The 14,669-nt window shown below is 39.8% G+C and overlaps 1 protein-coding gene across 1 annotated transcript in view; it reads left to right on the top strand.

Moving 5' to 3' along the window:
• The window catches only part of atp9a (ATPase phospholipid transporting 9A), a 75,537-nt gene that overhangs the window by 4,782 nt on the left and 56,086 nt on the right, over positions 1-14,669 (top strand). The window contains exons 3-7 of the mRNA XM_083975279.1: positions 5,298-5,411; positions 6,401-6,509; positions 7,713-7,771; positions 9,459-9,510; positions 11,452-11,546. Coding sequence (XP_083831405.1) covers positions 5,298-5,411; positions 6,401-6,509; positions 7,713-7,771; positions 9,459-9,510; positions 11,452-11,546 — 429 coding nt within the window. The remainder of the gene's footprint in view (positions 1-5,297; positions 5,412-6,400; positions 6,510-7,712; positions 7,772-9,458; positions 9,511-11,451; positions 11,547-14,669) is intronic.

Consider the following 14,669-nt stretch of genomic DNA (forward strand, 5'->3'; position numbering starts at 1 on the left):
TTTAACGCGGATGTCAATTTGTGTGATATCCATTGTTAAAAGCTGGTGTGATGATCCATGCGTTTTACAGATTTTTTTTTAAAATCCATGCATTAACGCGACTACCGAAACCATGGAAACGTAAACATAAAATTCCATCGGAAGAGCAAAACCGGCTTACGTTTTTGACATTCGGAAAAAGGTGGATATAAGAAGTTGACAGCAGCAGGATCAAAGGTCATCTGGTCAGATTTGGGATAATGGATTCTTGGATCAAATCTTGAAAACTAATAACAGATTTCTGTGATTCTGTCAGTCTGTGGTTTTAATCCGGATCAAACCCTCAGTTTGTGTTGTTCAAAACCTTTTAGTAGGATCGGGAAAACTCCAGATCCAGATTAGGCCTCCTTAGAACTCCTGTTTCTCATTTGATCAACTAATCGCTTCAGATCTCTGTTGCTTTCAACACGTCTTCAGTGCCTACACACACACACACACACACACACACACACACACACACTGATAAGACTGGTGCTGCAGGGCGTTTTCTGACAGATCCAGTTTGCAGTCGTTGTAATGTACTGATGAGCTTTGGTTTGTACTTTGTTGTGTTTGCATTGCACCGTCATACAGGGATGCAAACAGCGCGCCGAAAAGCGAAACTCGCTTTTTTCATGACCAATTAGGTGACTTGTGTGAATCGTTCTGATCCGAAGAGTTTTTGTTTTTGTTTTTGGGAGGGGGGGTCTCAGTGTCTCAGCGTCTCAGCTGGGGTCAGTAAAATGTTTTTCTAACAGGCTGACAGTGACAATCACGTGAAACTGAGGCGAACTCATTCATGGTTGTCTCTGATTATACTGATAACAGCCTTCCTATTCACCTCCAATGTAGACGCGACATGCACGCTCATTAAAGCGGCGCGTATCCGCGTGCAGTCGGTGCGACGGCGCCGCCGTTTTTCCCCCCGTGCATGTCCGTGGAGCTGTGGCCGCGGACATGCACGGTTCCCTACATACGTTGCTGTGTCAGGCAGGTGTTTCCCACGGAGCTCTACCCCGTTTCAGATGTGAAGGAAGCCCTCGGCGATGTAGAATGTGTTCAATTCAAAAAGTGAAACTAACACATTATATAGGCCTATATGTCCATTACACTGAATGAAACATCCCATGTCTTTATTTATTCAGTTTATTTTAATAGTAATAATTATGACTAACATTCAGTGAAGACCTAAAAGTCAGTATCTCCAAAATGTAAATATTGCAAAGGAATTTTTTTTTTTAAGCATTTCTAATCTAGAAATGTTGGCCTTCTGAAAACTATGTCCATCTATATGCACTCAATACTTGGTTGGGGTTGAACTACTGGAAATGGACTTTTCCGTGATATTGTAATGTAATTATTTGTTAATGGTGAGCACCCCCCTGGGAAATTCCTCTCTTTTTTGGTCCTGACCCGTTTGCATCCCTGGTCATAAGCAGAAGGAGATCATTACATTTGTTTATATTTGAATAATTCAGTGTCTCATGTTCAGATGAAGATCTTCAGACAGAATCAGGAGAAGCAACAACAACACAACCTCACCTTCTCACAGTACGACAAATGACAGACGTGACATTGGTGGCAGTTACTGAGTTGTGTCTTTATTCCCCCGTCTGATTTACATGTGTATTTGTTTTCCAGACAATCAGTTGTCTCAAGATCTTATTTTCTGCGTATGAAGGCGAGACAATCGGACGTCGAGAGGAGCTCACATTTGTTTGGAAAGCAAAAGACAAGAGCAAAGCCTCTTTGCATTGCAAATTGTGTTGCTTATTATTTACTTTGCCTCGTGTCAAGAGGACATATTGTCATCTTTATGTTTTTACGTGACGTTACATACTGTACATGACGACTTGTTTCTTCTGAGCCGCTCTGCTCCAGCAGCTCCTTCCCCTCGGCCGTAACTTTGCACATCGGCGTTAATGAAAATGAGCAAAGTTGTAGTATGTGTGTTAAATTTAACGTATGAAGCCAGACGCTGTGTGTGTTTGTATGTTGTCCCATAGGGAAAAGATTTGTAGGGCAAAACTAAGTGGTAGAATATTTATTATAACCTTTTTTTTTTTTTTTCAACATATATTTATTGGTTTTTGTATTCATCCAACAACATCCAGCAACTTCAACATATGGCAGTAATGAAAATAACAATGAAAACATGAATAATACTGAATAGGTAGAAAATTAATTAATAAAAATAAATAAAAATAAATAATAAATAAAAAAATAAATAAAATAATAAAAATAAATAATATTTAATAAAAATATAATAATAATATTGTATTACTCAATTAATATTGTATTAATCCACGTAATAAAAATAAATAATTAAAACGATAAATTAAACCAACAGATTAGTCAACAAATTACTGAGCAATAAATAATAAAATATATATATATTAAAAAAAGATCAATTCATATTCATAATAATATTCTTAATGTAGGTTACATCGTACACTCCCAACATCCTTATCCCCCTTTTTTTTTTTTTTTTTTTTTTTTTTTTTTTAAATACGTCTGTTGTTAAAGGTGTACAGAAAAGAAAATTTAATCTGAGCCCACTCTGGATCATAAAATTAATGTGATAACTCATCTTTCAGACGATGTAGGCCAAACTTTGTGCAAAATTCTATTTTTGAGTAAATCCGGGATGAAAGTGTGTATTTTTTTTTCCGCATTGGATAATGCAGGCGCACGGATTATACGTCAGGCTGTACACGATTCACCAGCCACTGATATTGGATCCGTCATCCGTCATTCAAACGTCTGAGACACACACACACACACGGAGCTCGGTCTCGCCCCAAGCTTTGAATATCCCGCCCGCTCGATAACGACCAATCAAATTCGTTTTCCTCACTCGGGTAAACTCGTGTTGCAGCTCGTGACAACTCGGCGTGACAAACAGGACAAACGGCCATTTCTGTACACCTTTAATAATCAGGTAAATAGTTGTTGGTAATCATATCCAGTTTCTAGTTTAGTTAGTTTATTGTCATTGCATAAGAGCATTATGCAACAAAATGTAATTTGGCAGTTTCCTGTAGCAGCAAATGAATTAAAAAGGTAAAAACATAAAGTGCATCAGGGGTCAATAAATAGTTAAATATCAGCAGTATTGAAACATGAAATACATAATCATATGACTTTTGCATGCAGAAGGCTCCTATTTGTCCAGTTTTTAATTCATTCATATGGTTTCTTTCTTTTTTGATTTACTGATTGAACTACCACTAAAGATTATTTTTAACTGTTTGCATAATAAAAAAAAAAGCCATTCATTCTTAATTATGATTGGAGGGTTATTAAACCAATGAAACTGTCATTGATACATTGAAAACAGCCTTCAAACATCCACAGTGTAGCTGGAAACAACATGTGAATCCCTCTGTTAACGACGTGACTGAGTCCAGTCGGTGGAACCTGTCTGGATGTGTGGGTGTCTGTTGAGTCTGTTGAGCTGCTTTTATTCCAGAGAAACATCGTCTGCAGCTGGAAGTGTTTCACTTCACATATTTATCAGTTCACAGTCGATCAAACCGTCTATAAATGGAGATGATTTATTTCCGTGGGCGTCCGGCTAAAGATGAGTAACAGCTCCGGTCTTAAAGCAAACAGCTCTGTTCATCATCAGTCTGTCATGCAGCTCATGGAGCCGCGTGTCCTGACATAGACACAGTGCATATCAACCTAAAATACACAGCGGCATCATGCACAAGTCCAAAGTCCAAAGTGGAAGATGAAATGATCTCCAAAAGACATAAAGTTAAACATGAAACACTCTTTTTCTCAATATTTTATTCAACATCAGTGTATTATTGTAGAAACAAAGCAGCAGCAGCAGCAAAAGAATGGGAAACCCAGGAGGCTTGAGCTCTCAGAGAACTTTGACCAAGGTATCAGACAAGAGATTTACTATTTACACACTGGGATAGTTTACAAAGGGGGGGGGGGGGGGGGGTAAATGCAGAGACTGCTTGATGAAAAACTGTCCCTGAAGGCAACGTGCATCAGTGGTTTTGCCTGAATTTCCCTCTAAAACAACTCTGTGTGGTAACGTTGTGTTATTATCTCATAGTGTGGTGAATGTGCAGGTCACAACTTGTCCACCAGAGCGTTTTGGAGTTGCTGGATTGTGTATTTGATGAGTTTGATGAGTTGAAACCAAGAAATCCCATAATGAGCCTCCGTAGCGTAGCTCTGAGCAGCTCACGGCTCTGCTCCGCCGTTCTAAAAACAGCTTGCACCGACAATTAAAGGTAACGAACCTACTGCTATGACTATAGGGATTATGGCTAGAGATGCACCGATCAATCGGCCGCCGATTAAAGAAGCCGGTTTTATATCCAATCGGTGACCGGTCGGTCACTGTCGTAATTTCCGGTTTTTGGGCGATCAAACTGACCGGCATGTGCGGTGCGTAGCAGCTAAACGCACCCAGAGCAAAACAGCAGGGAAGCTAAAAACTAGCAGAAGACTCGGGAAGAAAACATGTCGGAAGCGCAGAGAAGCGGGGGCATTTTCATTTTGGCGTCCAAATCGTCCGCGGCCGGCTCGCGCCCCGCAGCGATCGTTTCGGCGTCTGGTCTATTTTGTGCACGAGCCGCGAGCGATCGCGTCAATCTTGGCAGGAAGTCACACAAAGAAACACGAGACAATCCGGTCAATTTTCAAAATAAAACACGATTGACAAATACGTGAGGCCAAAGTGTACGTTTGTAGCCTATTTGTGTTTATTAATCTAAACAGAGTGCGAGAGAGGAACACACACACACAGAGCTGAGGGGCAGAAGCGCTTGTCGACTATTATTATTTCTTAGATAGAAAATCGGTATCGGAAAAAACGGTTTTGGCAGGTCAGACCTCCTTTAAAACCGGGAATCGGTATCGGCCAAAAATTTTGCTATCGGTGCATCTCTAATTATGGCAATGGGCCAATTTGCCAAAATGTTGAACTATCCCTTTAAATACTTTCAGTTTGTCTGCACTTTTGATTTAGATGAAGATCCTGTTTTATTTATCATCAGGGTCTGGGTGTTGAACAGATTATTTTATTTATTTAAGTCTTTTCTCTGGACACGTAGATGACTTTGCATCCTCAGGTCGTCCTCACATGTCGACCAACTGTGTCAAACACATCCGTCTGCTCAGTCCTGCTTTAAATAATAATAATACTAATGTGCAGCAGTAAATGTCATCGTATAATAACCAGACACGCAGCTCACTGATACTTCACCTCTGTGCTTATTGTTAGTTTGTTTTCTGTTCTGTTGTGTTGACAGGTGCTGTACAATCAGTTCAAGTACTTCTTCAACCTGTACTTCCTGCTGCTGGCCTGCTCTCAGTTTGTCAAGGAGCTTCGTCTGGGCGCTCTCTACACCTACTGGGTTCCTCTGGTATGTGGCCTTTTTATTCATTTATTCATTTACAGCTGCTTTGTTTTTTGTCGTTGTTTTTTTTTAAACCCTCTATGGTACGCTGCATTATGATGCCAGTGGGGAAAAAAATGTTTGGAGTGTTTTTATGTCTCAAAATAGACTAAATAAACATAATCTAAAGACATTTTTAAAAATGATTTATTTTATCATATACTGTATTAGAAACAGCAGTCTCTGTAGACTTTCACCTTCACTGGCCTCATCCTCATCCACATTCTCATTCTCATCTTCCTCATCATCATCATAATAGCCTGATGTTTACTTTACTGCATCCAAAATCACATTTATTAAGGATAAAAAACAAAATGATGATGAATTATATGTTTTTGAACATTATATTTACACCTAAACACACACTACCATAGTCTCATAATGCAATTTTGATTCCATAATGGTCCATTGTCGCCTCAAGGCAACATTGCAATTTTCTAGAATGGTACGTTGCTGCTTTCGGGCAACAGGTGCATTTTAACAAGTAAATAAATTGCATGGAATTATTAAAAATTAAACTTTACTAATCTATTAGTGTAAATATATGTTTTTCCAGATGAAAAAGGGCCAGGAAGTTACTGTATGTTTTCAGACCGTTTTAGTGGAGCCAAGTGGCAAACCTGTTCCCTTTGAAAAAGTCTGCAAAAAAGGGATTCAGTATGGCTTCTTGAAAGCCATGTGATAATAGGTCTCCTCTCTTTTTTAAAGTATTACAGCATTAAATGGGATGAATTGTGGAGATGTGACAGGCCAAAAAGTGGTGGCAACATGTTACCATAGAGGGTTAAACCATCCCGGCCCCAATCAGTTGTACTTTCCACGCTCACACAGTGCATCGTCTCTTGTTTGGGTGTTTTCCTCTCATAAAACAGTTTGTAGTTTAGGAGAAACATGCTTTTTTTTCTTCTTTTTTCTTCTTTTGTTTGTTTAACTGCTGCGTTGTCGCTTGTCTCTAGGGCCTCGTTCTGATTATCACCATCATGAGGGAGGCGGTGGAGGAGATCCGATGCTACCTCCGAGACAAAGAGGTGAACTCTCAGATCTACAGCAAACTCTCAACAAGAGGTGAGGAAGCACCGACAGCTCGTTGTGTGAGATTATATGATCCGATGATGCTTATTTATTCCTCAGCATCAGCATCTATTAACTGTAGGAGGTTTGGTCCCTATTAAAGCTTATATTGGTGGCTGGGGGAAATGGTGGGTAATTCAAAGCAGGGATGTAAAAGTGTACATAAGAGGCCTCGGTATAAAGTGCTACCAGCAATAAAAAGCAGGAGACCTCTTGTGGTTTCCATCACTCGGTGCCTTTGATGTGGCAGCTTGTTTTACCCATAAACACACGGAGATCTGCTCGCCTCCATGATAGCAGCCGCAAACTGTGCAAACTGTATGCTGCTGCTGCTGCTGCACAAGTCAAAGCCTCTCTCCTCCTCGTGCATGTTTTAATTTATTTATTCCTGCAAATGAAAGCTGTTCAGTGTCGACCTGTGTTTTGCTATATCAAACTTTATTGCAGCAGCAGCAGTGGTGGTAGTAGTAAGAGCTGCTGTGAAGCCCTAATGCACAGCAATATTAATGTGCTTTAATGTCTTACATATGCAAAGCCCAGAGGTCAGGAGCGAGGGCAGAGGTCAGTGATCTCTTCCAAACAATTTTGCCCGTTCATTCCGACTGGAATGAGAGAAAAGGCTCAACTCCCCCTGCATTCTTTCAGATCTGCACACACAAAAACTGACTTTTTCCTAAATTCACTGAGCCGTGAGCGGTGAGGCGTCGCCCGACAGCAACTATTCACCAACACAAGACATTTATAGTTCAAAAAATATATTTGATTGAAGGTTTGTGCGCAGCTCTGAACAATAAGTTTCTGTGTTTGAGTGAAACATCCAGATTTAATCGATTATTCAAAACATGTTTAAGGAAAAAGAGGGGAGAGATATGAGCTGAGAGGGAAACAACCAAGTATAAATAAATACTACATTAAAAAGCTTGCCTCAAACAAAGCAACAGTTTAAAAAGAAATTAAGACATAGTATGATAGAAAGCTATAAACAGGATGGATCATTCGGGATTTGACTGCAACTTTAATGCTGTTTATTTATTTTATTTCGGCTTCATCTGTTGATTATAAGATTTCTGCAAAGGTTTAACTGAAACGAAGAACACCTTTTCAATCTATTTATGAATTAAGTTTGAATTAATGAATGAATGCATTATTGAATGTTGATTGATGCCTGACTGTAACTTTAAACTCTGTGTGTTTCAGGCACAGTGAAGGTTAAAAGCAGCGGCATTCAAGTGGGAGATCTCATCATCGTGGAGAAGGTTTGTTAGAGATTGTTTCATCCACATCTGTGAATAGTTTATGTGTGTGTGAGTGTGTGTGTGTGTGTGTGTGTGTTTTTTAAGACTGTCAAGTTACCGTTTATATGAGAGCGAGTAATGAGGGGGCTGTTAATCTTCTGTGCTCCGGTGGCGACTGAGGTGAAAGGAGTTAGTAAAGATTTTGTAATCTTGTGATCAATGTTGAGCTTCAGCCTGTCAAACCCAATGCACACGCTGCAGACATGAGCCTGAAACGCCTTTAATTAGATCCTCGACACAAATTCAATTAAGTACTATTTATTGATAAAGTTCTTTTTATATATATTTTTCATTTAAAAGTCACATTTTTTTTTTAATAGTTTGTAGTTTTTTTTTTAAGTTGTTGGGAGCTGCAGAGGAATCTGTGCAGCCTCTGTCTCTCCTCTGTGGTCTTTGCACATGAAACATGAGAAGCGAGTCCTGTCTTCAGTTTCCAACCGAGGGCTTCTCTGTGAATCACTCATTTCAACGCAGCTGAAGGGAAAGGTCACACATGTTGTTCTACACATTTCACTAATATGACTGAGTGACTCAGAGTTATGTGGGCGACAAATCAGAGAGACACTTAAAGCACAAGTGAAACCAGTAGCTGACAAAGGAGAAAGAAAAAAGAAAAAAAAGCTTTGGATTTTTTTTCTTCTCCTTTTTTTTTTTTTTTTTTTGTAATTAACCTGCATCTAAAGAGCCATAATGCATCTTTATTAGATGGATCGACCACTTAACAATAATCCATGCTGCAGCTCAGGGACTTAGCTGCAGGAACAGGTCAGGCAGAGTGTAAAAGCTGGTCAGGGTCCTGCTCGGGCCACCGCAGGATGATTTGTGCTGCAGGGGATTATTATTTTTGAGTTACTGGCTGCTGCACTGCAAAAACTCAAACATCTCACCAAGAATATTTGTCTTATTTCTAGTCAAAATGTCATTTCTAGTCAAAACAGATCTCATTATACTTGAAATAAGACTCATCATATTAAAAAGTAGCTTGTTTTTAGACACTTTTTACTTCTTTCAAGCATATTTTCACTTGAAATAAGTAGAAAAATCTGAAACCAAATGATCAAATGAACTTTATTTGTCCCGAAAGGGAAATTTGTCTTGGGCGAGTGGCGTCGTAACAGCTGCTTTGTACTTGCAATATATACATACACAATACATAAACTACAATAGTAACAATGGCACACATATCCAAGAAAGAAAAGAGGAAAAAAGAAGGTGCGGAGAGTGCAATAAATAGTTATAAATAATACTTATAATACAAGTTCAAATAAAAACATACTAAAAAGTAAAAAAGAACAAGGGATGTTGATTAAAGCCAGCAGGTGAACAGGCAAACCGGATGTAATAGATATGATTGACTGAAACAAGTGAAAATGATCTAAAAACAAGTTAATTTTTAGGTGATGAGTCTTATTTTAAGTGGGAAGAGATTAGTTTTGACTAGAAATGAGACATTTTGACAAGAAATAAGACAAATATTCTTGGAAAAATTTTGAGTTTTTGCAGTGTGGTATAATGTGGCACATGAAAAGCAAAAAAAAAAAAAAAAAACACTTTAAAAACTCTGAGAGCAGGAAGAAGACTTGTGCAGAGGACGAGGAGCTGGTGTTGAATTGATGTTTTTCTTTCTTTTTCTTTCTCTCTCCTGTAGAACCAGCGTGTTCCTGCTGACATGATCTTTTTAAGGACCTCTGAAAGAAATGGTAAACATCTGCTGCTGGTCATTCATCCAGATCTCCACTACAGACTGTTTGGGGCTGGGAGGGGGAGATGGGGGGGGGGATGACTTGTTTAAAAAAGGCGCTGAGGTGCAGGGATTAGCCCTGAGCCGGGACAGGAAGCCCTACAATGTCTAAATTGTAATTGGGTCCAGTAACTAAACGATCAGTCCTTCATGTACCGGCTGAGATTAGACAAAACATGGCCTCTCTCTTTTAATCTTCTCGGCCTATGAGACTGATTTTGTCTTTCAAATGAGAAGATAATGAAAAGGAAACGCTCGTCTCACGCAGAAATCAAATGCAAAGAGAGAAAAGCAAAGACGGGAGGAGGCAGGAGGCAGGAGAGCTTCATCTGAATAATCAAATATTAGATTAGAAGGAGAAGATTTGTTCGCGATGGCCGGCAACAACAACTGGGTGAATTGCGATGCTGATGATTTGTTAATTTGCAAATATACAAAATACACACAAATCCATTCAAAATAAGCACCTCCAAAAAGAAAAAAAGAAATTTTATTTCCACCGCCGCCGCTGCTCCAGAAAAACAAAATGCGAGAGCGTCTTCAGAGAAACTCGATGCATGTTTTTGTTGCGTCTTCCTGTCGGGGAGGGGAAGAAGAAAAACAACAGCTTTGTTTTACTGGAAATAGTCTCTGGTTATCTCTCTTTTCCATGTGGAGGCCATTAGGTCAATTATGAAGAGCCTAGGCCAGGCTGAGGGAGGGGGGGCAGGATGACGCATGCAGAGGGGGATGGGCTCCACTTCTGATCCCTGAAGTAATGAGCAGCTCAGAAGTTTGTAGTTTTGTAGATAGATAGAAAGATTAGTATTTATTTATTTGCACCATAATAAAAGACAATTACAAAAAACAGAAATGAAACAAAAAGTCCAAAATAAAAACATGGGTATGTATAAATATAAAATAACTGTATTTGACTGAGTGAGTGTATGAGCATGTAAAGAGATAATGATCCAATGACAAATATACTGGAAAAGAAACTATTAGGAACCTTGATTTAACAGGTTTCAGCTTTCAGTCTCAACTTAAAAGTATTGAGGGATGAAGATAATTTAACTACATAGATAGATAGATAGATAGATAGATAGATAGATAGATAGATAGATAGATAGATAGATAGATAGATAGATAGATAGATAGATAGACCACGCAGGCAGCTATATTAAAGGGATAGTTCACCCAAAATTGAAATTTCACTCATTATCTCCTCCCCCTCATGTGGACTAAGGGCTGGGAGAAGTTTCAGAGTCCTCCGTGGCTTCTCTGAGTTACAGGGGGTCTCGGCGTAGCAGTGCATGTCCATATAACGGTTGCAAATGGATACCAACTGTCTTCGTAACAAAAAGACACACCAAAAAACATCCAAATACCTCCATGCTGCTCGTATGTAATGTCCCTCTTGTATTGAAGCCCCGAAATGCGAAATTGTCCCGAAAAAAATTAAATAAGTCTATATTTCAAGCTTGTTTGTAGCGGAAGCTCCTCTTCCTGAGCTATTTGGATGTTTTCTGGTGTGTCTTTTTGTTACGAAGACAGTTGGTATCCATTTGCAACCGTTATATGGACATGCACTGCTACGCCGAGACCCCCTGTAACTCAGAGAAGCCACGGAGGACTCTGAAACTGAGGGTGAGTAGATAATGAGTGCAATTTCAATTTTGGGTGAACTATCCCTTTAACATTGTTCATATTATCCACAGTCATAGCATTTACCGTATATAAATTGAGAACAACAGCGGCGACAATATCATGGATCAGAAACAGAGAATGTAAACGTGCACATTCACATACACATCATCAGGAGAGAGGAGGACTGATTGTGTTGTAACCGGCAGCCTGTTGTGGCCCTCTAGGGGTAAAGTTGTGTTTCCATCTGGAGCCTCAGTATCTCCTGTGTTTCCAGGCTCATGCTTCCTGCGGACTGACCAGCTGGACGGAGAGACGGACTGGAAACTACGCCTCCCGGTGGCCTGCACGCAGAGGCTGCCCACCGCCGCCGTGAGTCAGACAACAGCAGCAACACAGAGGGAGAGAGGGAGGATGCACACTGCAAAAACTCAAAACTCTTACCAAAAATATTTGTCTTATTTCTAGTCAAAACAAATCTCATTCTACTTAAAATCAGACTCATCACATAAAAAGTAGCTTGTTTTTAGAGACTTTTTACTTCTTTCAAGCAGATTTGCACTTGAAATAAGTAGAAAAATCTGATAGTGGAGCAAGTTTTTCTTTCTTATTACAAACACAAAAAAAACCTGATTTCACTGGCAGATTGTTATACTTATTTCAAGTGAAAATTTGTTTGAATCAAGTGAAAATGATCTAAAAACAAGATCATGTTTAGGTGACGAGTCTTATTTTAAGTGAAAAGAGATCAGTTTTGGCTAGAAATTAGACATTTTGACAAGAAATAAGACAAATATTCTTGGAAAGATTTTTGAGTTTTTGCGGTGCAGCAGGAAATGAAATGTTGCAGCGCTGCCTTCAGGACGTTTCTGTGCAACAATAAAAACTTAGGAATTCAGGAGTAATTGCACATGTTAGGACGTAGTGGAGTAGTGAGTTAACCAGAGTGAAGGACAGCCTGGTCATCATATAAAGGTCAAAGCTTGAGCATTGAAGCCCCAGTGTGTAACTTATTTGGCTTTTTATTAAAGCAGAAGTGAGTGATATATTTGTGTTAATATAAGTCTTAAATAGCTATATCTTCCGACAGCAATCACTTACATAGAGTGTTTGGACTGAAACACGGGTCTCTCAGTCCCTCTGCTCTGCTCTGAGCCGAAGAGAAAACATTTATCGTATCCTACAGTTTTTATCCAATGAGGAGAGAGAACGGCATGCAGGGCTGTGTGTGCAGCCAAGGAACGCCGTGAATGTGGTGACGTAGCGACGAGGACTGTTATGGTGCGTTCAAGGAAACTCGTATTTTTCCGACCGTGAAGTCGTACCAGTTCGATCTGGTACGAGTTCACGGGTCAGAAGTTACGAGTGGCCGTTATAGTGACTTTCACCGGTAAAACAGGTCGGAAAAACACGAGTGGGTTGCCTGGAACGCTACAAAGTCGTAAGTTGTGACTTGAAGCTGTAATTTACGATTTCAAAAGCCTGCCTGGAACGCAGCATTAGCGAAAACGACCGGATCACTCACTTCTGCTTTAATTAGCAAAAATCAAATATTCTTTCATAAATACGTATTTCACTGAAGTCTAATCACAGCTGCATACAAATGAAAGCTTTCTGGTTCCTTAGAATGAGTTGTTACAAGTCGTTACAAATACATAAGTGGGCGACGCACCGAACCGAGGCGGCCATGTTGCATCGTGACCGTAGGTAACCACGGAAACGGCCTGTTAAAACTGTCACCACTGTGTAGTGTGAGGAAGGACGGAGGCACTGGTGTTGCATTCAGGTGCAGTCAGGCAGACGGCCGTCGGCAAACCAACCGGATGTCATTTTACTCCACGTCAGGTAAACAATACCACATCACCATGACAACATGTTGTCAGGCCTGTATTGTTTTGCCTCGTGCTGGCGGACCACTTGTTTACATAGAGGCTTGTTTATCCTGTTACATGCAGCGTCTGTTGTCTGTCTGACGTCTGCCCCATTTCACGTGAATGCAACATCAAGAATACGTTCAGATATGCAACCGCACCGCTAGATGGGGGGAATTCCTACATACTATACCTTTAAATATTAAAAGCCAATACTTTAGACTCGGTTTGTCTGTTTTAGTGCAGTAAGATTCAGTCTCACACTGAAACCCAGAAAACTTATAGAGAGGTGAGCAGAATGAATTTGCAGGAATCCACCAACAAAATGTTTTTTTTCTTTTGCAAAAATTTATTTTTTGATTTTTTTAAAATTCAATTATGAATCAACCAAAGCTGAATTAGGGCTGAAATGATCATTGTTCATCAACAAATTAATTAAATGGCGGCTGGTTTGACAATCAAGTCACTTTTTATAAACTAAAAAGTGCCAAACGTGTGAATATCAGCAGGTCGTCTTGGTCTTCTGTGGCAGGAAACTGAATGTTGCTGCAGTGTGAACTGACTAAACAATATCTAATAATAATAATAATAATAATTATTATTATTATAATAATTATAGATGCTGCGCAGCGATGGGTTACGTCCGGGCATTTTTTTGGCAAATTTAGGCAAATACTGAGCAACAAACAGGAGAATAGGAAGACAGGACAGTTGACCTTATAATTTTCACTTTGCACCAGTTGAGAATTGAACCCGCAACTTCTGGAATCAAAGACCGTTGTCTATCGCACTGAGCTAATTGGCAAGTGGCAGTGATATGGTGGCTTCACATATTGAGTAGGCTAAGCCATTCACTGTTGTGCAGGCAGATTTGAAACCACAGTAAAAAAAGAGGTAAAATTCTGATATATATTTGTTAAACATCTCCTGTTTGGGTCTTGAACCCACATCCTCTGACACCAAGAATCAGCTCCTATCTCACTGAGCTAATTGTTTGGAAGAGAGACATGATGTGTGTCTTGTCAAATAGACTCAGGGAGTCAGAGACCAGGCAGCTGTTGTCAAGGCAGATTTCAAAATGTCACAAATTCAGTTATCTAAACAAAAATATGATAATACATAAATTCTATCTTGACAGCATGGAAATGTTGGTGATTTGTTTTGAAGTTGTAATGAGTTTAAGTGGACAAAAGTTTCAGAAGTATCTGGGCTACATTGTGGTGAAGTTTCAAGACTGTAGCATCTACCGTTGGTTTGGTAGGAATTTTTAAAGGGGGGGGGGGGGCACATGTCCTTGGAGTTGAGTAAATCTGGCATGGGGTCGAACATTTCTGTAGAGTTTGGTGAAGTTTGGGAAGTAGGATTTCCTTGGAAGAAGAAGAACAAGAAAGAAGAATTCCTAGGAATACAAATAACTGATTGAACAAAAAGAAAGATAGTTGGACGTAGCTTTGGGCCAAACTCAGGCTTCGTTGCTCCTGTCATCTCCTGCTCTCTTTGCCCCCGGCCGAGGGCAGGATGTACTGTATGTAACAGTAGACAACATGCCGCGGGGTTTCAGGAGGAAGTAACAATAACATAATAACCGTCATGTTTGTCAAATGTCACGACCCGGCTCATGGTC

Source organism: Trachurus trachurus, assembly GCF_905171665.1.
Source record: "Trachurus trachurus genome assembly, chromosome: 7".
Lineage (NCBI taxonomy): Eukaryota > Metazoa > Chordata > Actinopteri > Carangiformes > Carangidae > Trachurus > Trachurus trachurus.